Source organism: Tachypleus tridentatus, chromosome 3 (assembly GCF_004210375.1).
Source record: "Tachypleus tridentatus isolate NWPU-2018 chromosome 3, ASM421037v1, whole genome shotgun sequence".
Classification (NCBI taxonomy): domain Eukaryota; kingdom Metazoa; phylum Arthropoda; class Merostomata; order Xiphosura; family Limulidae; genus Tachypleus; species Tachypleus tridentatus.
The window spans coordinates 10,929,511-10,953,787 of record NC_134827.1 but is presented as its reverse complement, the minus strand read 5'-3'; the positions used below and the strand labels follow the sequence as shown (position 1 = coordinate 10,953,787).

The 24,277-nt window shown below is 33.3% G+C and overlaps 1 protein-coding gene and 1 long non-coding RNA gene across 4 annotated transcripts in view; one reads left to right on the top strand and one right to left on the bottom strand.

Annotated features, from left to right (window-relative positions):
- The window catches only part of LOC143246347 (uncharacterized), a 99,642-nt gene that overhangs the window by 75,051 nt on the left and 314 nt on the right, over positions 1-24,277 (bottom strand). The window contains exons 2-19 of one of the 3 annotated variants that reach the window (XM_076492909.1): positions 22,309-22,490; positions 19,587-19,846; positions 14,344-14,406; positions 14,054-14,164; positions 13,245-13,360; positions 12,789-12,844; positions 12,256-12,308; positions 11,741-11,859; positions 11,208-11,358; positions 10,808-10,866; positions 9,146-9,282; positions 8,593-8,699; positions 5,116-5,154; positions 4,198-4,325; positions 3,694-3,764; positions 1,951-2,015; positions 1,453-1,600; positions 253-370 (exon numbers count right to left, since the gene is read on the bottom strand). In XM_076492909.1, the coding sequence (XP_076349024.1) occupies positions 253-370; positions 1,453-1,600; positions 1,951-2,015; positions 3,694-3,764; positions 4,198-4,325; positions 5,116-5,154; positions 8,593-8,699; positions 9,146-9,282; positions 10,808-10,866; positions 11,208-11,358; positions 11,741-11,859; positions 12,256-12,308; positions 12,789-12,844; positions 13,245-13,360; positions 14,054-14,164; positions 14,344-14,406; positions 19,587-19,846; positions 22,309-22,490 (1,983 nt within the window). Of the gene's footprint in view, positions 1-252; positions 371-1,452; positions 1,601-1,950; positions 2,016-3,693; positions 3,765-4,197; positions 4,326-5,115; positions 5,155-8,592; positions 8,700-9,145; positions 9,283-10,807; positions 10,867-11,207; positions 11,359-11,740; positions 11,860-12,255; positions 12,309-12,788; positions 12,845-13,244; positions 13,372-14,053; positions 14,165-14,343; positions 14,407-19,586; positions 19,847-22,308; positions 22,491-24,277 lie in introns of those variants that run through there. The other 2 variants (XM_076492911.1, XM_076492912.1) reach the window with 2 other exon arrangements.
- Positions 16,555-24,277, top strand: part of LOC143246351 (uncharacterized) — a 30,353-nt gene continuing 22,630 nt past the window's right edge. Inside the window, exon 1 of the long non-coding RNA XR_013025921.1 lies at positions 16,555-16,882. This is a non-coding gene — a long non-coding RNA (uncharacterized LOC143246351). The remainder of the gene's footprint in view (positions 16,883-24,277) is intronic.

Genomic DNA, 24,277 nt, shown 5'->3' with positions numbered 1-24,277 from the left:
ACATACACTGTTAAAGAATATGACGTGTATTGATCTTCACTTTAAAAAGAATGAATTAAAGAAGTAAAATGGAGATATTCCTTCTCCTAGTTATCAAGAAATAAACTTTTAATTTACCGTTATAATGTAATATACAAAATATAATATTTTACATAAATAAATTATTTGTTGTTTAAAATTGTGCATTTTACTTTTTCTGTAATAATGATGGAATATTAACTTAAAATCAGACAAACCCAGAAGCAGACAAACCTGTCATTTTGAATATCTTCTCTTTCTTTCCTAGGATTTGCTCATGCACACAGACGTCACCTTTGGAAGATTTCCGTAACGTATATGTATCGGGCTCTGAAGTTGCCGAAACCACTGACTAATGAAAAATATAAGAAAACATAATACATATTTTTCTCTTCAAAAGCCAATTAAAAAGATAGTAAGTAGAAATCAAATAAATTACAAAATATGAGTACAACATCTTTTTTTATTTGGAAAATTAAATGACATTCGTGCTTCATAATCACATTAATCTGTATTACTTCAACCAAACAAAAAATAATTATAGGTTTTAGTAAATATACTGAATGTTTCATAGTATTAAACACTTTGCTCAATTATTTATTGTTTTAGTAAATGAAGAATAAAAGCCAATTTCCATATAGAATTCAGCGTTTTTCTTTGTTTAAGTAAAATATAACAAGTTTTTTGAAAATTATCTTCAAATATGTGGAACATTTAAGAACTTAACACAGTGACACAGGAAAAACGAATTTCTCTTTAAGATATTTACTTCAATAATACACGAAAACAGACTTTCAAATTAGAAAAATGAAAAGGCTTTGACAATCATGTAGTGCCTTGACGATTACTTATTAGAACGATATTTAAAATGTCGAAAACACACTTCTTTTTATTTATACCAGTTATCCCAAGACCTTTTCAAATATAGTTCACAGAATTACAAATACATACAGAAATCTAAGAAGTTCTAAAGCAATGAAGATTAAAAACAACGTAAAATTACCAACCAAAATTTTTGTTTTTTTAAAGAGAACTGAGGTTTTTAATGAATATAAGCTTTATTTGAGTTCGTATATCACCAAGTTTTTTTCCCATTTTACTTTGATGTCAAGAATATCGTTGTCTTACACAAGATAGTACTCAACTCCCTTCATCATGCTTCATCTCTGTTGTGAAAGTTTGTATCAACTAACCTCCACTTGTCCAATGAAGATCTTCGATGCAAGTTTAAATGTGTTTACCAAATAACTATTCACAGATGAAGCATTTTCAAAACTACCATGCTGATCTTTCTTTACAACCAAAAGTTACTCAATATGCTATTATATCTTACTGAAATAATAAATTTGATTTTATATTTTAACACCTTACTAAAATTAGGTCATTTTCAATTCACTAAAGAGTGCTAGAAGAAAGGGAGATTATTTACATTACCTCTCCCAATCCGTAGTTAGCAGAGACTGAGATGTAAGACGGATGTCCTGTGATGGGATGTGCAGTAAACATCACCCCAGCCACTTGGGATGGCACCATCTCTTGGATCACCAATGCTATACGAGGGTCCACTGGTTGTCCATTTTGCCTACAAGAAACAACGTTTCAGTTTCTTTCTTTACTCTTTTCTTACATGTAAAGCTATAAAATGTTCTATATATATATATGCTGGGTCCACTGAAAGGTTCAGATCCTTAATTTTATGATTGTAACCCTTCCCAGTTATACTGCTTATCCACCAAAAGGATCTTATCAATTATACACAAAACTAAAGTTACACAGGAAAGCCTAATCATATTTGATTTTTTTAATGCACTCACCAAAACTAACATGAAGTTTCTGATGACAGCGTATTACATTTTCCCCTATTTTTGTGAACATTCTAAAAGTAACATTTACATAATAAAATGTTATGATGGAAACTACTGAGGTACGTACCTGCGATATTGCACCGAATTAAATGCCACAGAGGAGGCCCAACATCGACTAATAGCTGTGTAAACCTATAGAAGAAATATACCTTGCTATTTTAGGTAGCTGACGTAATGAAAAAGTACTACAATAATTTTAAACCTGACGGTAATGTGACTAAATCATATTTCATTCATTTATGTTGAGTCTTATTGTGAAGCAGTATTGCAATATATACAAAACATGTAAAAATCTCATAGACATTTTATTGTTGAACTGTAAAAAACAATCATACAACAAGCATAAAATGTATGATGTTAGTTTTATTTTTGTAATACTAGCAGCGTTACCCAGCCTTGCCTAGGTTTTCAAAAGAAAAGCCTACTTGCTCTCCTGCTGGGATGCATATTTTTCAATAGTCAAAAGTATTTTGTGATTTTATGAAAACAACCTTATGTTTGAAATTCGAAAACAAACTACGAACCTGTTTTAAGTCAGGGCTTCCTTAAAAACAGCTATTTCCTTTAACTAGTATGGATAAATAGGCAGTTATGGAGATGTATTAAATTATCTTATACATGTGTCAGTACCTGTTCTAGCAAACATGATAAGCTTAGCTGTATTCCCTTCATCCCCTGTACTTCCTTCCTCAAATATTAAAATTTTGAAACATAAATACGTACGTAGTATTATGTTCAATTTGCTTTAATGTAATTCTAAAATTTTGGAATGTAATTCCGTATTCATATTATGATATTGATGTGCGATATACTATAAACAAAATGCAATACTGTATTTATAGTGTGTAAAAGAAAAAAATCCACTTCCAGGTATCGAATTAAAAAAAATCACTTAGGGAAAAACAAATAGAATAAAATAAATTCGTTGACTTAACTTTACTTGATTTTACTCAGTAAGTATTATAACGTAAACCTTAACCTTTTCACGTAGTCTATTAGTACACAGAAAAATGAATATTTTATACGCTAGGCCTACTATTTGCTTTTCCATGCAAAACATTTAATTCTTCATACATTTCTTTTGCATGTGACATTAAATATGTGACGTATTAGTAAATATGCAATTAATAATCTATAACTAAATAGGTCTTTCTCTATTTTAATGATAATAAGCAAAATACAATTCCAGGTCAACCCATTTACCATTTCATGCAAGCACTCTACTAGTTATACACTATAAGTATTAGTAATTGAGCCTTTCGTGTTATTTATCCTATGGAAGACAGCATAATTTTATTTCATGTGCTAGGCTTACTGATTGCTTTTTCACACACAACATTCTAATTCTACATACACGTCTTTTGTGTGCGAGGTGAAATGTGTGATGTATTAGTAGATGTATAATTAACGATCTGTTACTAAATATACCTATAATGTTGTATTCTAAATTAAATGTTAATTCATACTTACCAAAGAATGCCAAGTTTACCGATGCGATGTATATGTTAACAATAAAATTATCCGTCCTGCTGGCGGATCACAGACACATGTGTAAACATAAAATTGTTTTGCACATCTTCATGTGAAAAAACTGTGAACTGCGTAGTGAAAGCAACAAGCAAGCAAACAAAGAGATTTTGTATTGTATTAGATAGATAGATATATTAAAATAACTTGATGTCTAGAAATATTTGGCTACCCAATTACAATACAAACATCCTTATATAACTTAGCCAACTGTTATTTATCAAATAAAATTAATTACTAAAGAGAAACTAGACAAATATGTTCAAACTATTAACCTCCTTACTTGAGATAGTCCTCTGACACCGAGAACCGTTTCCATCTGCCCTGCTGCTGAAGTTTCACAACTATCTTCCCCTAGTTAAAAATATAACATGAAGCTGTGATGTTTGTTTGTTGTTAAGCACCAAACTATAGAAAAGGTACTATGGGTATTAAAATACAATCTTGAGCATTGTAACTCACTACTGAGTCACTATGATTAATCACTTGCTATGGCTTTATCAATGCAGTGTTATTTTCAATAATTCTAATACAGAACTTATGTTACAATACAGAAAAAAACATTAAAATCAAAGAAGCATTGATTGAGCTCTCACATTTGGTGGATCAACTGAAAATATAACCAATCCATCCAGACTGTAAATAAGTGTGGTATAAAACGGAGTACATAAAATTAAAAGAATAAAGGTGGAAATGTTAATATGTAAGAATTATTTTACAGTTCATTTTCAAAAATACTTTTTGTTTAGGTCACTTTGATTCCATTAAGAGACACCAGCATCCATACCTACATCTGAAGATCGTACAGCTAATCGTAATTCATCTACATCTTTCGAGAAAGTTCTCTTTAATGCTTTGGACACTTCATCTTTCAATTCTTCTGTCAGTGGAGCTTTTAGGAAGTCCTCAGCTGCACTGTATAACAAACATAATGGTCAGTGTTAAGCGTAGTAGACACTCATATTTACGTTTGTTAAACCATCCTCTTCGAGTTTCTAAATTCTTATTAAGGAATTATTGCAAGTTTAATCTCCTCTCAGTAGCTTGTAAAACAAACTCTAGACAGCACTTGCTGTGTAATAACTTTATTGATCACTTTCTCTTTTTATTTATACATTTATAAATGATAAATATTATTTCATACACAAAACGTGTATGTTAAAATAATCTAGAAATGGTTCATGAAACTTGCGTTTTAAATTACTGAGAACACTTTGAAATATAGTTTTCATGATAAATAAAAGGTTATTTCTTAAAAATCGAATCACTTAGATATCTTATCAAAATATTCTCAACAAATATATCATAACTGAAGAAAGTATCTTAATATCTGAAACATATATATTTGTTTACAGTTTAAAATTTCTAAACGTTTACAATGAAAGTACCTTCATGAAAGTAACCAGACATGACTTTCAAACTTTTCAAAACCTGAACAATAAATCATCATAAAATCAAGGAGAGTGAACATGGGAAAACAATGATCTTTATAAAAAAGGGTTTAGTGTGAATAAATTAACAGCGAGGTTGCAGAATTGAAGAAAAAGTATATTAAACTTAATTTCCCATTTTCAATAGTATAATATTTATTTATAGTATAATATTACTTATAGTATAATATAATTGATAACACGTGATTGAGACTAAAAAGGCATTACGGTAATTTTTGTCAACAAAAGTATCTTACATATCAATTCTCTCTTACCTGGCACTTGCCGTTTTGAGAATCTCTACGTTTTCCGCACTTGAAACATGTATACAAAAGAAAGGAAAGAAAAAGTGTATATAGATGTAACAAAACAAGTTATTCATAAAACAATCAGAAATAAAGTTTGTAACATACTCTTAACATTACAAGTAGCACCATGTGATGCCTTATGCTTCCTATACATTCACATTACCTGTAAAACTAGAATGGATTACTTCAGTTAGTAAATAACCAATACTTATCACACGTGCTTTGCTTTAAACATTTTTTGTTCTTACAGAAATAATACTTTCTCTTACTAATAGAATTTGTGAATGTGTAAAGGTTTAAGGTTAACAAAGTGTTCGTCTTCATCTCAGTATACACTAGATGTGTATGAAATACTATATTTTAATGCACTAGGGCAGTGGTTCTTAACCTTTTTCAGTGTTTGCACCCCTTTCAAATCAGTAATCATTTCTCGCACCCCCTGGAAACTTAAATATAAAAAAAGCTAAAAATACAAAGTTGATGTAATCAAAAATTTTTTTTTAATCTTCATACATACAGCATACCTTTTTTCAAGACAAAAATTCAGGGTACATAATAAAAAATTAATTTCAATTTTGTTAATGATGTTTTTATTTAGCCTGTAATGCACAGTAAACTTATTAACTTCGTTGCTGCTGTTTTTTCTCTATGATGGCATCAAATCTTGGCGTCTTTGTACTGAGTGCCACTCGCATGTCATATTCAGAATTCAGCCGATTTCTGCATTTTGTTTGGATGTGAAGTAGACAAGAAAATCCTTGTTCACACAAGTAAGTAGTTGCAAATGGTACCAGCACTTCAAGAGCTTTCTTCGCTAATGCAGGGTATGCTTCCAGCTGAGAAGCCCAGAAGTGTTCCAGCTGACTATTGGTGAACTCCATTTGGATTTCACGATTGTGTCTAAGGTCGATGAGATCTTCCTTGATGCCGCTGACATCTTCCAAATTCTGCATGAAAGGATTCAGGATCCAGTTGTCATAGGTTTGCAGCTCTCCACACGAGAAGTAACCCTCAAATGAAGTACGCAGCATCTGCATATGTTCAACAACTTTTGCAACAAAGTCTGGATGCAGGGTAGAATTTTCTGTGACTGTCTCTTCCAGGCAGGGGAAATTTGCCAAATTCCCCATCTTCACACGCTTTATCCACAAGACAAGTTTTTCTTTGAATGCAGCCAATTTCGCGCTTGCAGTCACAATGTTGAGTCCCCTTCCTTGCAGAGAGAGATTGAGTTCATTGAGAGCTAAAACACATCAGCCAAATAGGCAAGCATCTGAACAAAACTAGGTTCTTTGAAATATATAGCCAGTTCTTGTACCCTTTCACGGAGAAACTGATGAATTTCTCCTCTCAGTTCAAACACACGAAACAGCACACGACCACGTGACAACCACCTCACTTCAGTGTGGTACAAAAGAACAGTGTGTTCCTGACCCATTTCCTCACAAAGTGACTGAAACAATCGATGATTCAAAGCTCGGCTGCGAATAAAGTTTACAACCTTGACACAAATATCCAGAGTTTTCTTGAGATCTGGGGGCAATGTCTTTGCTGCAAGAGAGTGACGATGAAGAAAGCAGTGAGTGATTTTCAGATTAGGAACTTCTTTCCTCATTAATGCAGCAAACCCAGAACGATTGCCCAGCATTGCTGGTGCACCATCTGTACATATTGAACCAATTTTGTCAAGGTGAAGTTCGTTTCTTGAGAAAAATTCTTGTATTTTGTTAAGCACATCTATAGCTTGTGCAGTTGTCTTTAAGGACTGACAGAAAAGGAAACTTTCTTCCACTTTTTTCTCCTTCACGTAACGAACTACTGCCAATAGCTGACAACAGTTGGATAGATCTGTTGATTCATCCACTTGTAGGCTAATCTTAACTGGACTAGCCTTGATGTCAGCTACAACTTGTTCCAGGATGTCAACACTCATGTCGATGATTCGGTTATGGATTACATCATTTGACAAAGACACTTGTTGGAGTTTCTTCTCAGCTTCCTTGCATAGAACAATCTTTGCCATTTCAAGGGCACATGGCTTGATCAGTTCCTCACCAATTGTATGGGGTTTCTTTGATTTAGCAATCTGGTATGCAACTTCATAAGAAGCACGCAGTAAAGGTTTCTCTGTTAGCGAAAATCCATAAGTCGGCAATGTGCCAACCTGATCAAACCTAGCTCTTTTGACCCTTAATGTCACAATGTCATTTCCTGCATCCCTGCCACCATGTTTGTTCTTGAAATGTTCATCAAGCTTTGATGGCTTCAAGTTCGCATTGGAGAAGAGTGTGCTGCACAGGATACACTGTGGACGTTGTATCCCATCCTTCTCTGTAGTACAGGTGAAACCAAACTTGACATATTCGTCATTCCACTTTCGTTTCTTCGACATACTGCAGACAAATCTGGAAAAGAAACACATTCATGTGTAGGTGTTTTCTTTTTTTTTATGAATTATCTCTAAAATATGTGATGGAGAGACTGAAATACCTGGTTTAATCAGTAGATTTGTAGGCATGACAATACATTCTATGAAAATATTGTAACGGCTACACTGCTACAGTGATGATGTATGTTATGTAAACAACCCATCGCTCATTTAAATAAATGTGTAGAAAGCAAAATCTGAAATAATACATAACCAATCTTCCACCCTACTGTTATGCATCAGAAAAAAAATAACATTGAAACAGGGAGACCATAACTCACGTGTTGATGGCACGGATGGGTGGTGTGGACTGAGACGTGACGATAACCTCCCTCTCTCTCCGTGTTGCGCACGTGTCCTGTACGCGTCCCTTCCTCGTCTATCCAAATGACATACCCGTTTGTTTACCCTGTATTGGAATCTGATGCAACTTTACCACTTCATTAGGAAATCAGGTTTAGGTTTAACTTTATCTCGGAACACTGCTGAAGCAAAAATGTTTCTTCTTAGGAGAAATATAAAGCATACTCTTATGTAAAAATATAGATTTGCTTTAATTATTCATGGGCATCCTCGCACCCCTTGGGAATCATCTTCGCACCCCCTAGGGGTGCGGGCACCCCTGGTTAAGAACCCCTGCACAAGGGTATGACGTCTAACCTTAGCCTAGTTTGAAATATCTTAAAATGTTGTAATTCATTAAAAAGGTAAATTTCAGTAATTAGGTAGCTTATATCTTTAGAAGATGCGTTTCAAAATGTTGTTTAAATAACAAACTGCTTAATATTTTAATAGTATTTTAATATTACATTCAGACTGAAATCAGTTTGAAAGTTTTTAAATGTTATAATTCATTACAAACGTATATTCTTCAGTAATTAAATAGGATACAGTCTTAGATTGTGTCCTAACATTTTAGTGAAGATCTGGCGCCACCCTGTGAAGTAGTTACATGGACATACAACAGACAATGCTCTTATATGTGAACAATCAATCAATAAGAGTTCCTAAATTACCTGATAGCTTTCCACACAGTACTAAGAGCTAGTTCTAATTCAGGGTGTTCCAGTAGGTGGCGATGAAAGGCAGCGGTGGTTAAAACAATGCCATTAGGAACATGAAACTAAACGTCACAAAATTATATTTAAATACATTATTATGAAATAGATGACTATTTATTAATATCTTATTTGATTACCAAGTGTCAAATCTCACATAAATTAAGTGTTAGAATTAACATATAAAAGTTATATAAACTTCCTCTAAGTTTGAAGAGATATACATTTTATACATTCCAGTACTCTGAATCCATGTTCAGTTATAAGCTAAATCTAAAAACATCGCATCAATGATGTTTAGCAACTTAATGCTACGGTTTTGAAAATTCTCTTTCAAACACTAGAATCCACTTTATCAGTAAAGTAGTAACTTCCAGCACTTAAAAATCACGTGTAAAAAACGAAAAGTTGTTATAAATAAACAACTTGCCTTAATATATACTGCTAGTTGAACACCATTTTAATCTGTGCATTATGAGAACTAAATAAAATCATATTAAAAACAGCTTACCTTTGGAGTTTCATTGCTTAACTTCATTAAATATGCGAGAGACATTCCCTTCCCTCCAACTACTTCTGAACTCATACACAAAGGATCCGTCAAGCCTAGGACTTGAGGGATTACTGTATAATCGTTTAAGTGTAAATCTGTAAGAATGAAAATACTTTATATAAATTTTATAAAACAACTTTATCATGCAGAGGTTTAATTGAAATTAAGGTAAAAAAAACAACCTTGTTTAAGTGTTAAAACTAATTATGTACATATTTGTAACGTTTTGTTTGTTTGTAGTTTAATGCAAAGCTGCACAATGAGCTATTTCTATTATGTCCATCACAAGAATCAAAACCCAACTTTTAGCATTTTAACCCTTCATACACAGTTGACAGCATTCTGCAAATTACAGAATCACTAACAGTTATTTTAAGTAGCGTGTTAGTACTTTGCAAGCTGTGAAAAAACACTAAAAATGTTATTGATGAAATTTATCTGTACAAATGCGAAACATAGTTAATTGGTGATTTTGATGCATCATTATGAAGAATAAGATGACAAAAGTAATTCATGCATAATCATAGCAAACTCTAGTTACATTGTCTTTTTCATATACAAATATTCTGATTACTCTTGTCCGTTTGTTCTAACAAAAACTATGCGAGATGTTTTGCCTTGAAAGAATGTCAAATTAAACAACTGTTGAGAAACATTTTCAAAATAACTGATGAAACGACTGTTTTTGCAAAAACAGTTACTTTTCTATCTTGTAAAACTGTGAACAAGGAGTATTAATGTATTAGTATTGGTAATACTTTCTGCAAATTTACGAAATTCATATAAAAGCTTTTAATGGGGGTACTAGTTCACTGAATGAAATACTTGTAGTTATCATTGTTGTACAGCTGTTGAAGACTTCAGAAAACCACCTACTGTTTTATTTAGAAAGTTGACACCAGATAATATTGTACAAACAACATTAATAAAAAGAAAAAGCTTTATTTCTTTATTAAACTCTATTCTCGAAAATGTCCTGAGGTGACACAACAGGAAGTCTGAAAGCTTGTAACATTAAAAACCTGGTTTTGATATCCACAGTAGGAAGATCATGGATAGCTGATAGTGTAGCTTAGCTCTTAACAAAAAGCTAAAAATACTCACACCATAATAGCTTAATTAGGCAATAACTATCTCAGATAGTCTGAAAGTTCTTGTGCATAAAATAGAAGATTATCCATTCTAATAGTAATTAACAGTAAAATGTATTAATATGGTAATGGTTAGGACTAACTGCCCCTTACGCAGTATGACAAATAATTTGCTACTAATTGATCATGCTCAGTGTTATGGTTTCTATGATTAAACACCACTGTCTGCCATTGAAAGTTTCATTGTAATGATTTAAATGTTGAACCACCTTAATGCCCATGCATCTACAGGGAGGGCTTTCCCATATACTAATGTCTTTATGATGCCATGACTTACATATGTGAAGACCTTGCTGAAGCAGCAAGTCAACCTGGGAAAGTGCAATTGGTATACTGTATTATGTTGCAGTTCTAGGTTACAGTTATCCATAGCTTTGAAAAGTATTGTTCTGTTTAAATTATTAAAATCGTTATTTAATAAAATATGTTTTAAAAACATACTGACTTCAAGCTAATAATAAGAACTTACCTTCACCAAAGAGCTGGCTTTGTACTTGACATTGTCCCTTTGGCCTCTGTACTTCGTTTCTATTGATAAAAAGTTAACATGTATCAAATTTGCATAATACTCAGATGATTTAGAGGGAAATGGCAAACTTTATCAAGTTGTGAAAGTTTGTAGGTTATTGTGAAAGAAAAGAGAAAATTACACAAGCATAATGCATGCATAGATGGAAGAATAAAATGTAATTATTCCAAGTAAAGACAAACAGAATTATAATATTTTACCATTATCAAACTATATCTATAAATAAATACCGAAAATTCGAAAAATGTATGTATACTAAGTATTTAAGTAAGTTCTAAACAGCTTTCTCTATTAACACTTTGTAATACTACATGAAAAAGTATTAAATAGGAAAAGCTACCTTTCACCATACTCCACAATGCCTCTACCCTTCTCTCCACCTATTGAGAAACTTGCTAGTCTAGTATAATGTCTATGTTCCCATTGATTTCCTCTATAGGTAAAGAAATCTTCCTCTTCCAGTGTAACGTTTACAGTGTACAATTTGTTTCCTGTTAAATACGTATATCAATTATTATATGTTTTACAGAAATGTTGTAATGTTTTATAAATGGGAATAACAATCCAACTCTATTATTTAATTGTGAAATTATATATAGTAAAGATTAAAAATTACACGATATATCGTAACAATAAAATCACTGACATAAATATTAGATTTGTGTAACAGGACAACTGTGATAAAAGAAAGTTTTTCTTGATGACGAGAAACCTACTTGAAATCGAAATGTATCTCAGAACAGCTGGTATGAATATTAACAGTTTTATCAATAAAAGTGTTAATATCCATTCCTGCTGTTTCGAGATACAAAAGAAAGTTTTGCTGTAACATTGTGTGACAACATATAATCTTATATTATAGCAATGTCTTACCTGCCAGGCATGTGACAGTCCACTCAGGCAAGATTTCTTCAGTTGGAGGTAGGGATAAATCACAGTCTTGCAATGGATGAATTGTATGATTTGGAAGAGCTATATACCCACAGTGCAAACTGAAATAGAATGGCAAGTTTATATTTCATAACTTGGATCATGAAAGTTAAACATTATCAACAACTTCTGTTGCTGCATAGATAATAGACTATAAATGAGCAAGCTATTACTCTTTATATTGCAAAAATAATAACAAATTGTTATCTTCAAAATGTTTTCATAACATAAAATTAAATAGAATCTGTTTGGCTGGATGTTTACGTAATTATTAAAATAATTTATTTCTTTTTAAATGGAAGCTGAGAATTATGACATGTACGAAACAAAATGTCATGGAGACTTAATTTTCAATTATGTGGATGAATAACATTTTAGCTTCCAAGATATCGTATTATTAGTCAAAGATAATGGTTGCTTTTATTATCATTGAATACGATACAGATGTCATTACTTACTGAGTAGAAAACCCAGGTAAAGGTACAAGGCTGATGTTGAACGTCATACCATCCTATAATCATCACCAAACGATAAAGAAATCAGTTAATGACAACGACTACGAATTTTACATAAGATGTTGTGCAAAATTAAAAATTTTTTGAAAAGTAAAATTGTTTATATAAATAGTCCAGTAGTTCATGAAATTCTGCATCAACATGAGATTTATAAATAATAATATTTCAGATAAAACAAAAAAGTCAAAATAAAACAAAGTTAAAAGCTATTCTGGATGTTATCTTGAATACTCATAGCTAAAAATAGGAAGGATATATTTTAATTTTTCATTACGTTTATTTGACAAATAATATTTATATATTAAAAAACTACTTTGAAATATGTCATTGAATCACGCAATAGTACCTAATATCTGAAATACAGTCTTTACGCTGGTGAATGATAGTTAACTAAATAATGGGTGCCTAAAAATGCAGATGTTTATTGTATTATTCTGTGTTAAGTTCAGCTGTAAATATATATTTAATCAACTTACCTTCATATGACCATATACATGTATGTAACGGTCATAAGGGATCTGGTCCAGTGAATCTAGAAAATTTTAAACATGAAACTGTATGAAAACCTTTTTTTATTGGATAATTATTTAAGAACATTAAGGTTTTATTTTAAATGGTTAAGCAAGAAGTATATTTCACTAACAAATTTTTAATCATGGTACTTTACAATAAATATCAGCATGCAGTGCTAAATAAATTGGTAACAAAAGTTATAAACAAGAACATTTCAATTCAGTGTATTTGAAATGGATACAGCTGTGAATAACCTTAAGCTGGATTACATTATGTAATTTTTATCAATATAATAAGTGTACATACATACACACATAGACATATATATCTACACACAAACATCCATATTACGAAGAGTGCATAGCATATTTTGCTTCAGAATGTAAAAGAAACTAACTTACAATTTCAAATAAACTTACTACTCTCTCTGGCTTTTAATCCCCAAAGCAACATTTCCTTTTCATCTTGATCTCCAAAGGTAACCGTTCCTTTCCACTGGCCCCATTGATCATAGCGATCTTGAGATTCTGTGATTCTTTAAAATACCTTTTTATATTGTTTTGAATATTAGTTAATTTGTTTAAATTCTTTATACTCAGTTGTATTTTCATACAGTTTTTTAAATAATTAAACTTAATTATTTCTTAATGTACTAAGATAATTAGCATGTCCCTTTCATTAACGTGTTATAATGACGTAATTGTTAGGATTTTCCGACATAAACTTTTGATGGAAAACGTGAACATTTTGCAAGTCTCAATAATTACAAGTTTACTCCAACTTACGCATATGTGAAGATATTGATGTCAACATCATATTAACAGTTTTTAATTAGCAAATATTTTTAGAGATCGATTTTATGCAATTAAAATGTAAACTAACCTTTCATAAGAGGGAAATCCTTGCTTCCACGTACCAAATCCTACAGCCTTACTAACAATTTATAATTGTTTGTATTTTTACGCATTTTAAATAATTAAACTTAATTATTTCTTAATGTACTAACATAATTAGCACATCCGTTTCATTCACGTGTTATAATGAGGTAAATGTTTTTCCAAAATAAATTTTTGATGGAAAGTTTGTGAACATTTTTATAGTCCTATTCTTTACCAGTTTATCTTCACGTACGCATACGTTTACATATTGGTTTCGACTTGATACTATTATTTTTTTAATTAAAATTGCCCTTACAAGATCGATTTTATGCAATTAAACGTAAACTAACCTTCTGTAAGAGGGAAATCGTTGCTTCCACGTACCAAATCCTACAGCCTTACTTACAAGCCTAGGGCAGAAGTCGATCTTGAAGTCAAATGGCAAACTTGTTACAGCCCAACTAATATGATGAAATTGTTACAAATAATGTAACAATTGCAAATGAACTCTTTATTTCAAAATAATTATTATTTTTTCACAAGTAAAACAAGTTAAGCTTATTTGATTGTTGTTACTGTCAGATTTACGTTGTCATTTTTTTTTCTAAAAAATTAAATGGTTTATAAATAAAACACTTACATGAAAGAAAACTTCACATGTACATCCTCCTCTTGAACCTGAAGTCCAGTTGGAGTGATTTTCCTATCAGTGACAACAGTACACAGTTACAAGGCTCATATATCAATCACGGTCGTTATTATGTATATATTTCAAAACAATCTTATTCATTGGAAAAATACCACTGGCCCGGCATGGCCAAGCGCGCCAAACATGCTCGCCCTCCCAGCCGTGGGGACGTTATAATGTGACGGCCAATCCCACTTTTCGTTGGTAAAAGAGTAGCCCAAGAGTTGGCGGTGGGTGGTGATGACTAGCTGCCTTCCCTCTAGTCTTACACTGCTAAATTAGGGACGGCTAGCACAGATAGCCCTCGAGTAGCTTTGTGCGAAATTCCAAAAACCAAACCAAAATACCACTTTTCATACGTATGCAGGGGCGTAGATCCTGGGGGGTGGGGGTATGGTCAGGGGCGTAGATTTTTTACACCCGATGAGGGGGATGATTTTTGCAACCACTTACGTGGACTGTTCAATTTGCAAATTGGTAATCTCCGATTACGTGAACCTGAAAGCTGTAAACATGCAGTCACAGAGTAATCTGGTTGCTACGATACTTGCATGTATACTTAGGCCTACTGACTGATACTTACGAACTATCGCTTAGATCGAAAAGCTTAAAAGCATACCTATATTAAAGATATACATTTCGGCTACTTAAAAAGCCTACATCTAGGCTTAATTATGTAATTCTCTTGGTAAGAACACGAGAACCACAAGAACAAACACACAATTTGTAGGCCTGTGATGCAATAAAACAATTCAACAGACCAAACTGTATGGGATGATTGTATGCACCATACCCCCACCTAAAATGAAGGGTGGTGCATCCCCTATCTCTCCAGGATCTACGCCCCTGGGTATAGTGCCGAACAGGAAGCAATATGTGTACGATACGTAGATGAGAATCTTGACGTCCATGAGACAATTCTTGGTTTGTATAGTGTTTCCAATACAACTGGTAAAACAATATCCTCGACTATACTTGATGTACTGACTATACTCAATTTACCACTGTCAGGATTAAGAGCACAAACTTATGATGGAGCCGCTAACATGAGTGGTGCGTACAGTGGATGCCAGGCAAAAATAAAAAAAATAAAAGAGAAGCAACCGTCAGCTTTGTTTTTCCACTGCGGAGCACACAAGGCTAATTTAATAATGCAACATACATTTGAAGCTTGTAAATGTGTTCGAGATTCTATCCAGTGGGTACATGAACTTGGTGTCTTGCTTTAGAGGTCAGGCAAATACAAGACAATCTTTGAAAATATTGTATCGTCAGACAGCCACAATGGTCCAGTTAAATACATCCGCCCACTGTGTCCAACACGCTGGTTGTGCCGCCTATCTGCAATTGCATGTGCTAATGATCACTACAGTGATATTGTTGATTCTTTGTCTGAATTAGCAAATGAAAAATCAGACGTAGCAATGTAAACAAGAGGTTTGCTGGACAGATTTGACAAAGGAAAGCCAGTTTTAAGATTGTTGATGGCTCAGCATCCAATAGCTCCATTAAAGAAACTAAATCGTGCATTTCAAGAAAAGTCAGCGACAGTATCTGGCATAATTTAAGCATCTGCAATGACAGTTGAGCAATTGCGGGTATTGCGAACAAAGGATATTTGATGAAACTGAGAAAAAGGTAACTTCCCTAGATCTAGTGAATATTGAACTACCACGTATTCGCTTTCTCTTAACTGTTTTCAACACCTAGCTACGAATGTCCTCCTAGGCTGTTTTATGTGATTAAACAGTCGAGGGCCGTCGGCCGCACGAGTGTTTTACGGGTCGAAATTGAAGAGTCATGGATCAAATTTAAAAAATGAAATATTCAACTGAGTTTGTGTGCTATTACAGTAGTGGGAGTCATTTCTCTTATAAAATGTGTCAGCACACTCTCCGAGATATTCAAGACGTTTGTGTGCCTTCTCATACACTGTATGTTGAGCTATCGAAAATTTAAGTCTGTTTTTTGGTGTAAAGAGGTAGCGCCATCTATAAATTTAGGTAATTTGTGTCAAAAGTAATAAATACTCAATAACAGCGACAATGGGGGTAAATAAAATTGTGAACTCCTATTACACGTCATGTGTTCCAAACTATCATCCTACAAAGATTAGTGGAGATTAGCCGGGGCCTACGAGTAGTTAGATAATAAACAGACAAACAAAGACATACACACATACAAAGTCGTAATGCATTTAGTTATGCTGCTCGCAGTTATTCATCAATAAAACCTTTGTCGAAAACATGTAGTTATAAACATGCTTAAAAATTATGATCTTGTTAACAGAATAACTTAATATTTATTGTACAATGCTTTGATCAGAACATTCGACACGAAATCACAATGGTGAATGTTTCGATACCGTGTTTTCTTGTCCTTGACTTGAATAATTCCAAGTATTTTGTGATAAACACCATGAAGTACAAACTGATGACGACTAAAAAGCTGTGATATTCCTCTCTGATTTAGCCTCTACAAATGATCCAAGGTATGTTTTATATAGTTTTGTAAGAGTTCTAAACATTAAAAAAAAGTAAAATTATTATATAAAAATCAAGCACGAGTAGATTTGTGACAAAAAGGATGGTCTGACCTTCTGGAACAAAGTATAGGCCTTCTGATAAAAAAAAAAAAAAGCTTAACTATGTCCCTTACAATGAATTATTTTGTATATACACTTTGAGACACTCAACGAAAATGTTTAACACTCAATGCGTTAAGTGTAATCTTCCCTTCAATAATACCATCTCTTCAAACATGCATAGCTACGGGACATCATCACTGTCAAGTTAAATCATCCACCTGTCTCAACAACATTTTTTATCTTTCTCATAAATCAACCACTTGGTGAAGCGCCTTTGTATATTTCAACAAATATATTACTGATCAAAGCAAATGGCTAGGCACATAACTAATGGGGAATTCTACCAGTCGTTTCAAAATAATTCGTTTACATATGTATACACCCGTCTGCACTAAAGTTACTACAAATTTGTTTAAACGCTCATTTCATATACTGTAAGAATTTAACCTTACGAATTTGTTCGTTTCGCTTTAAAATATTTCCGAACGATTCCGCTTTTTCAATTTTTCTCGTACAGTCTCGTAAACAATCACGCGTAACTAACCATTGTGACTGTCTCACGTATCAGTTTCTTACGCTTCCAATCGCTATAAACGTTTCCTCTTTCACATTCTCGAAAATTAGAGTTTCGGCATCTTGGGCTTTCCTTTATATTTATTGATTTCACTGCCAGGACATAATGATTGAACGTTCAGTACAAAATGAGCGCACATCCAATATTAACCCTTTCTTTGTATGAATCCAATAGAGGAAGTTTTAATGATGGCTTTTGCTCAGACTAACGATTTAAAAAAAAATCCCCTTATATTTCACCAAAGGTACACAGCTTTCTAATGAATGTTTGTAAATCCTAAAATTAACCTATTTCGTATAAAATTATGCAAATATTTAAACGTAATGACAGAATAAGTGATTACTGTGTTTTCAGTGAAAAACAGTTATTAAAAATCTTTCCTAAATGCAACCGTTTGGTTCATTTATATGCTTGTTTGAGATTTCTGTTATAGCTGTCCCTAATTTTGAGCTGACAGACGAGAAGGTAAGGATGTCAGTTACTCAGTAGTGCCTACTGCCAAGCTCTTGCTTTTCTCTTAACTGGTCAAATAGTGGGATTTGATAATTTGGTTATCTTGGTTGTAACGTATCCTCCAAATCAATGATCGGAAGTCGATGTCGCAGCAGCGGAACGTAAGCCAATATTATTTGGATTTACTGTTCAAGTACACTAATAACTATTCTAAGCCTCATCTTATATCTTGAAAGAAAAGTGTTTCATCCACATAAAGACACGTTCGAAAACGTTGGAATACAAATGTGTATTTTCACGTGCTTAAAATCTTTTTCTTTACTATAGTGCTCACTGTCATATTCAAAAGTGTATTATATGCTATACCATACATACACACGTTATTATAACTAACAGATATGTCGTTCTACGAGTAGCTATTTGTGCTAGCAATTACTCATCACAGTATTCATACCTTATTGAAAAACATTTAGAGAAATGTGAACATTTTCTAAATAAGGAATTTTCTAGGAAGTAATGCGCAGGAAGTGTTCGGATTGTGCGTATATGAACTGTAATGCTTTCATACATTAAAAGTGAAAAGATATCGAAAAAAATCACAGCTCTTTAAAAACTACATTTTTGGTACTTATTCATATATTACATTAACAATGATATAGTCACTACTCAAACACTCATGTTCAGTCCTAGTGAACTGGTTTGGTTTGAATTTCGCGCAAAGTTACCCCAAGGCTATCCTAATTTAACAGTATAAGACTAGAGGAAAGGCAATTAGTCATCACCAACAACAGCCGGACTCTTGGGCTACTCTTTTACTAATTAATAGTGAGATTGACCGTCATATATAACGCCCCCACGGCTCAGAGGGCGAGTATGTTTGGTGTGACGGGGATTCAAACCAATCCTACTGAAAGTCACGTTTACGTTATAAGGAGAATACTTTTATTTAAAACTGTGCCTTGGATAAAGAAATGGTTATTACACATGCCGTACGTACTTTTATAATCGTCTCAACTTGAATAGCCAAAATGTGAAATATTTTATGGACTTTTTTATTGCACTATGTGGCGTCACACTGTATTTATTATTTCGTTCACGTAAGTAGATACGCTACGTTCATTGTGGTAAGATAATGCTGCTTCAGCAATCTTTATAACAAAAGATATTTCACTGGTTACGAGATGATTAACTGATAATTATCAATGACTTCAAAACAAATGGCTTTTGGTTTGTTTTGAATTTTGCGCAAAGCTACTCTAGAACTATCTGCGCTTGCAGTCCCGAATTTAGCAGTGTAAGACTACAGGGAAGGCAGCTAGTCATCACCACCCACCGCCAACTCTTGGACTACTCTTACCAACGAACAGTGGGATTGGCCGTCACATTATAACAACCCCACGGCTGAAAGGGTGAGCATGTTTGGTGTGACGGGGATTCGAACCCGTGACCCTCAAATTACGAGTCGATTGCCTTAACCACCTGGCCATGCCGAGCCACCTAAACAATGGAAAAATTAATTATTTGTTTTGTCGATAATAGTTTTTTTATATAAAGATAATAAAGACCACGAAAAATATTTACCTTAACAGTCCATTATAAGATATTCTCCAGTTTCGAAGTGGATTAATACATTTTATTCGAATCCCAGCTGCTACAAAAGCATCTTTCTCTTTGTATACAACGTTAGTTTCTGGGTGAATCGGAAGTTGATACAAAGTATTTGTTTCTGCATGTTTCACATGAAGTTGGACTTCTGCTTCATCACTTCCTCTTCTGACAACACGTAGAACTATGGTGTCGCCAGCGCTGTTAACCCCGCAGAAAAATATTTCATCGCTATGCTGAAACAAATTGCACAGCTATGTTAACTGTAAAATTAAGTCCTTGCTCGTATCTTGTAACACTCTTTGTTCGAGTCTACCAATAAGGGGCAGGTGTGGATTAGTTGTTAACCTTATCAGGATGCAAGCAAAAAAGGTCTAAAGTTCGCACTGAAATGCTGCTAAACATTTTCCAAACTTTCGCCTATGGTACTTAAAAGTGTTTTCTTAGGGCAAAGTCACATTGGGCTATCTGCTTAATCCAACTAGGAGAATCGAACCCCTGATTTTTGCGTTGTAAATGCAAAGACTTATCACTGTCGCAGCGGAAGACGAGGTGCTTAAAAGAGTGATAAAGTGGCAGATTCTGCTGATTAGCTTCCTTTTCTGCATAACAGGGGATCTTGCAACACGATGCGCAAACCATGGACCCTCGGATTCACGATTCCCCTTGAAATCGTATAGAAGCAAATGGTGATGAATCAAGAGCTTGATTCTCTCAGAAATCGTGAGAAGTGAGGTTTTGAACCCCACAATAATAAGTGAATATTTTATGTTAGTTAAGTGACTTGTTGTCATTATTGTTACCGAGTCGGTTGTAGGAAAAATATTTATTATGCTTTAGATTATTGTTACCTTTGAAGTATAAATAAATTACCAGAAAATAGCTGAACTAACAAATACCTACATTTTTGTGAATATATATTTTTATATTGTTTTCCTAATTTCATGGTCGAATATACAGTCATGACTCATTTACAACTAATCGTTAGAAATACTTTTTTGTCCGAATACACGTCATAAAACAATGATTTGTGAGCATAGTTATATTTCTCTATACCCCCACTTTCCACTAAAGCTGTAATTTTAAATAACGTTTTTGTTAATTTGTTTGGGTTCGAAGAATGACTTCAGTTAGGCAGTTAAATAATTTATTTTTAAATTCCATTGAGTAGTGCATGGGTAGTGGTTTATACTTGCTTATTTAATATTTTCGTACAAGATTATATACAATGGCTATGTACGCATAGTCGTTCCTAAGATGTAACTGATAAAGTAAAAGAAAGACAGTTAACAGCAACACCTGTCAATAACAAGATTTGACTGTCAATATCACTGGGCACCAAACGTCTTAAACGTCGGAGCGCGTTTTTGCAGCAATAGGACTCGATTTATGACCATTAGTGTACCTCGCTGGTAATTCGCTAAAATCAGGGATTCGATTCTCCAAGATGGACACAACAGATAGCCAGATGTTGATTTGCTACAAGAAAGCATACACACACACACACACGACCACTGGTGTCACCCCTTCACTCCAAGTTCGGTGTATCTGCGACTTACAACGCTAAAAACCAGGTTTCATTACACGTGGCGGACAGAGTATACAGGTAGCCCAATAAATAGTTCTGTGCTCAAGAACAACCAAATAAATGATCCTAAGATTCTAATTCCAGGTACGCTAAATTGCTATTACTAGTGAAAAATTAAAAGGACAATAACAAGTTCTTTCATTCCTTATAAGATATTAAGAAAAGGATAGAAGTTTATATTTTTTATACATACAGTTGTTTTTAAGAGGAAGTTGCTGAGGTACTTGTCGCCGTTGCTAATTCTGAACTGGCGACAAGGAATTTAAATGGCTACTACCATCACCAGTTCTTAGGTTAATCTTCACCAGTGCAGAGCGGGATGGATTGATAGATTATAACACCTCCACGAATGAGAGGACTAACGTGTTTAGTGTCTGGTTGAAATTCTCAGACTCAAAACTTGTAAATAAAGCTCTCTAACCGCCATGCCAATAGAATTATGGGTCACTATTAATCACTCTTTTGCCACAAATACAAAATCGGTTCATTTTCTTTGTTGCAAAAAAAGTAGTATTATAAATAATTTACCAAATACTAATTCTTGCTCTAATATTACTATTAATGTTTCATTTTTTCTTTAACACGTTAATGCATACCTCGGGATAGCAATTTTTTTAATACATTAGCGGTTTCAGCGGAATTTGTGCATTTAACTTCTGTCGGTTCAGGAAGACCCTAGATTTAGCTCCGTTACGTTATGAGAAATTCATTGCAAAACCGGCTTAACTAGCCCCGTGAGACTGAACAAATGTGTACTCCGAAGGTATGCAATGTGTTTTAATAAAAAAAGTAGGTGTATATTGAAGGTATGACTGAACTATCAAGTGATACGTTGTACAATTTGCTTTCAGACATAATTACAGATATAACTAAATAATGTAAATATTACGTCTTTCGTGAATGCACGGGTTAAATTCGACGTTTAACTTCTTAAACATCAATAAAATAATGTTATGAAACACTACTCATCTTTCAAAACTATGATAAATCATTAGAAGTTTTATTACGTTTAGGTAAGCCCCGCCGTGCGTGCAAATAGTTTTGCATTGCGTGATTTTAATACAATATTGTACAATATTGATTCCAACTTTGTTAATAGTTTTAGCTTACACGGACCTTCTTCACGCATCTGGGGTTTTCTAAGTTTCTTTCGTCTTCAGATGCTGTGATTCCAAACTTCACCGGCCCCTGAGAGTAATCGGTTGTAATGTCTACAAGTCGTCGTTTCAAAATGTTGCGTTTCAACAACAAATATAGAAAAACTAAAATGTTTTTCATATGGAAAAGAACACCTGAAAGAAAATATAAAACGGTAAAGAACATTTCGAATATTTTGTTGTTCAACCATTTAAAGGTAACAGTAACTTGAAACTGAAATTACGAAATATACATCTAATCATACATTTTGATATGAACTTGGGGTTGGATTTACTTATTTTACAATAGTAGTTACCTTTATCTTCAATAATTGTTTGTTTGTTTCGAATATTATTGTTATCTCTGGGCTAGCTAGTTCCTCATTTTGAACTAATAGACTATAGACCCACTCCGCAGCATCTACTGCCAGTATGGTTTGTTTTTTTTGTTTTTTTTTTAATTTCGCGCAAAGCTACTCGAGGGCTATCTGCGCTAGCCGTCCCTAATTTAGCAGTGTAAGACTAGAGGGAAGGTAACTAGTCATCACCACCCACCGCCAACTCTTAGGCTACTATTTTATCAACGAATAGTGGGATGGATCGTCAAATTATAAAATCCCCACGGCTGAAAGGGCGAGCATGTTTGGAACGCTACCCTCACATTACGAGTCGCACGCCTTAACACGCTTGGCCATGCCGGGCCACCAGTATGAGAAGTACAGTTATAAAGTAATGGGAGTGAATCGTTACTCATTATTTTGATAACGCATCTACGGTCTCAAAGTACAAAACGCAATTTTACTGTAAGTGGATGTGAACCGCAGAATAACTAATTTACTATTCAGATGCGAATGTAGCTTTTCATAAAGATGTGGTCAGTAATACAGGCCTGCGACGGTTTTATTGTCGTTTATATCCTACTCTGATACCTGTACCCTCAATTCGAAGGTGATATCCGTTTTATCTATCATGTATAAATTTTTCACAAAACTTCATACATACTTTGGGTTTTACATAAATGTATCATTTGCATTGAAATCGGGTCACATTTTATTATGTTTAAAATTTTGACAACCATTGGATGAGGATGTCTTATTCCTTTGACATCAGTGTTCTTCCCTTTTCGTTACTTTGCTTGTATATTTCTTAACAAACATATATGTTAAAACATATTCATTATGGTAAACAAAATAATAATTTATATATATGTATATATGTAAAAACGGTTTGTATGGATAGAGTAAAACTCGACATCACGGATAATTGATAATAAATTGATATAAGTAAGAGTTTTTAATTCTCCAGGACTTGTAAAACATCCTTACATGAGAAAATAAAATAATTTTCGAAATCTGTATAGCAGAATTATAAAACGTTCATTATTAAAACCAAAACAACTTCTGTGAAATTTAACTCTTCAGGCTTAGGTACTGTATCAGTAAGTCAAAGTTTTATACGCTGCTCAATGAACGTTTCATTTTGAAATTTGTTTGTTTTAAAAGTTTAAAATAACTTAAGAACTTTCAGATGCAATATGAATATGGTAAAAAGCAAAATTAAAATCATACAGTTGTGTTAATATCATGTTTCTATGGGGAATGGTGCTTTTAAGTAAAATTTATTAAAACAATATGAGAGCAGTTCTACTTAGGTGATTGATCTACTTCCTAACGTCTCAAGGTGACCTCCAACACAACCTTTTTTCGTTCTTAAAACAAAAATCCCAAGTAATATTACTCTAAACTTGATCTACAGACAAGAATTAAAACTCTGTAAATATACAAAAAGACATTTTAAACATTTATTATAATATTTATACAAACTATTTTAGATAGTACCAAAATAAACTGAAACAGAGACAGAGGTTAAGCACGTGGAATGAGCAATGGATACGACATAAACTATTCATAACATTTTTTAATATGTGAATATTAATGCTACAT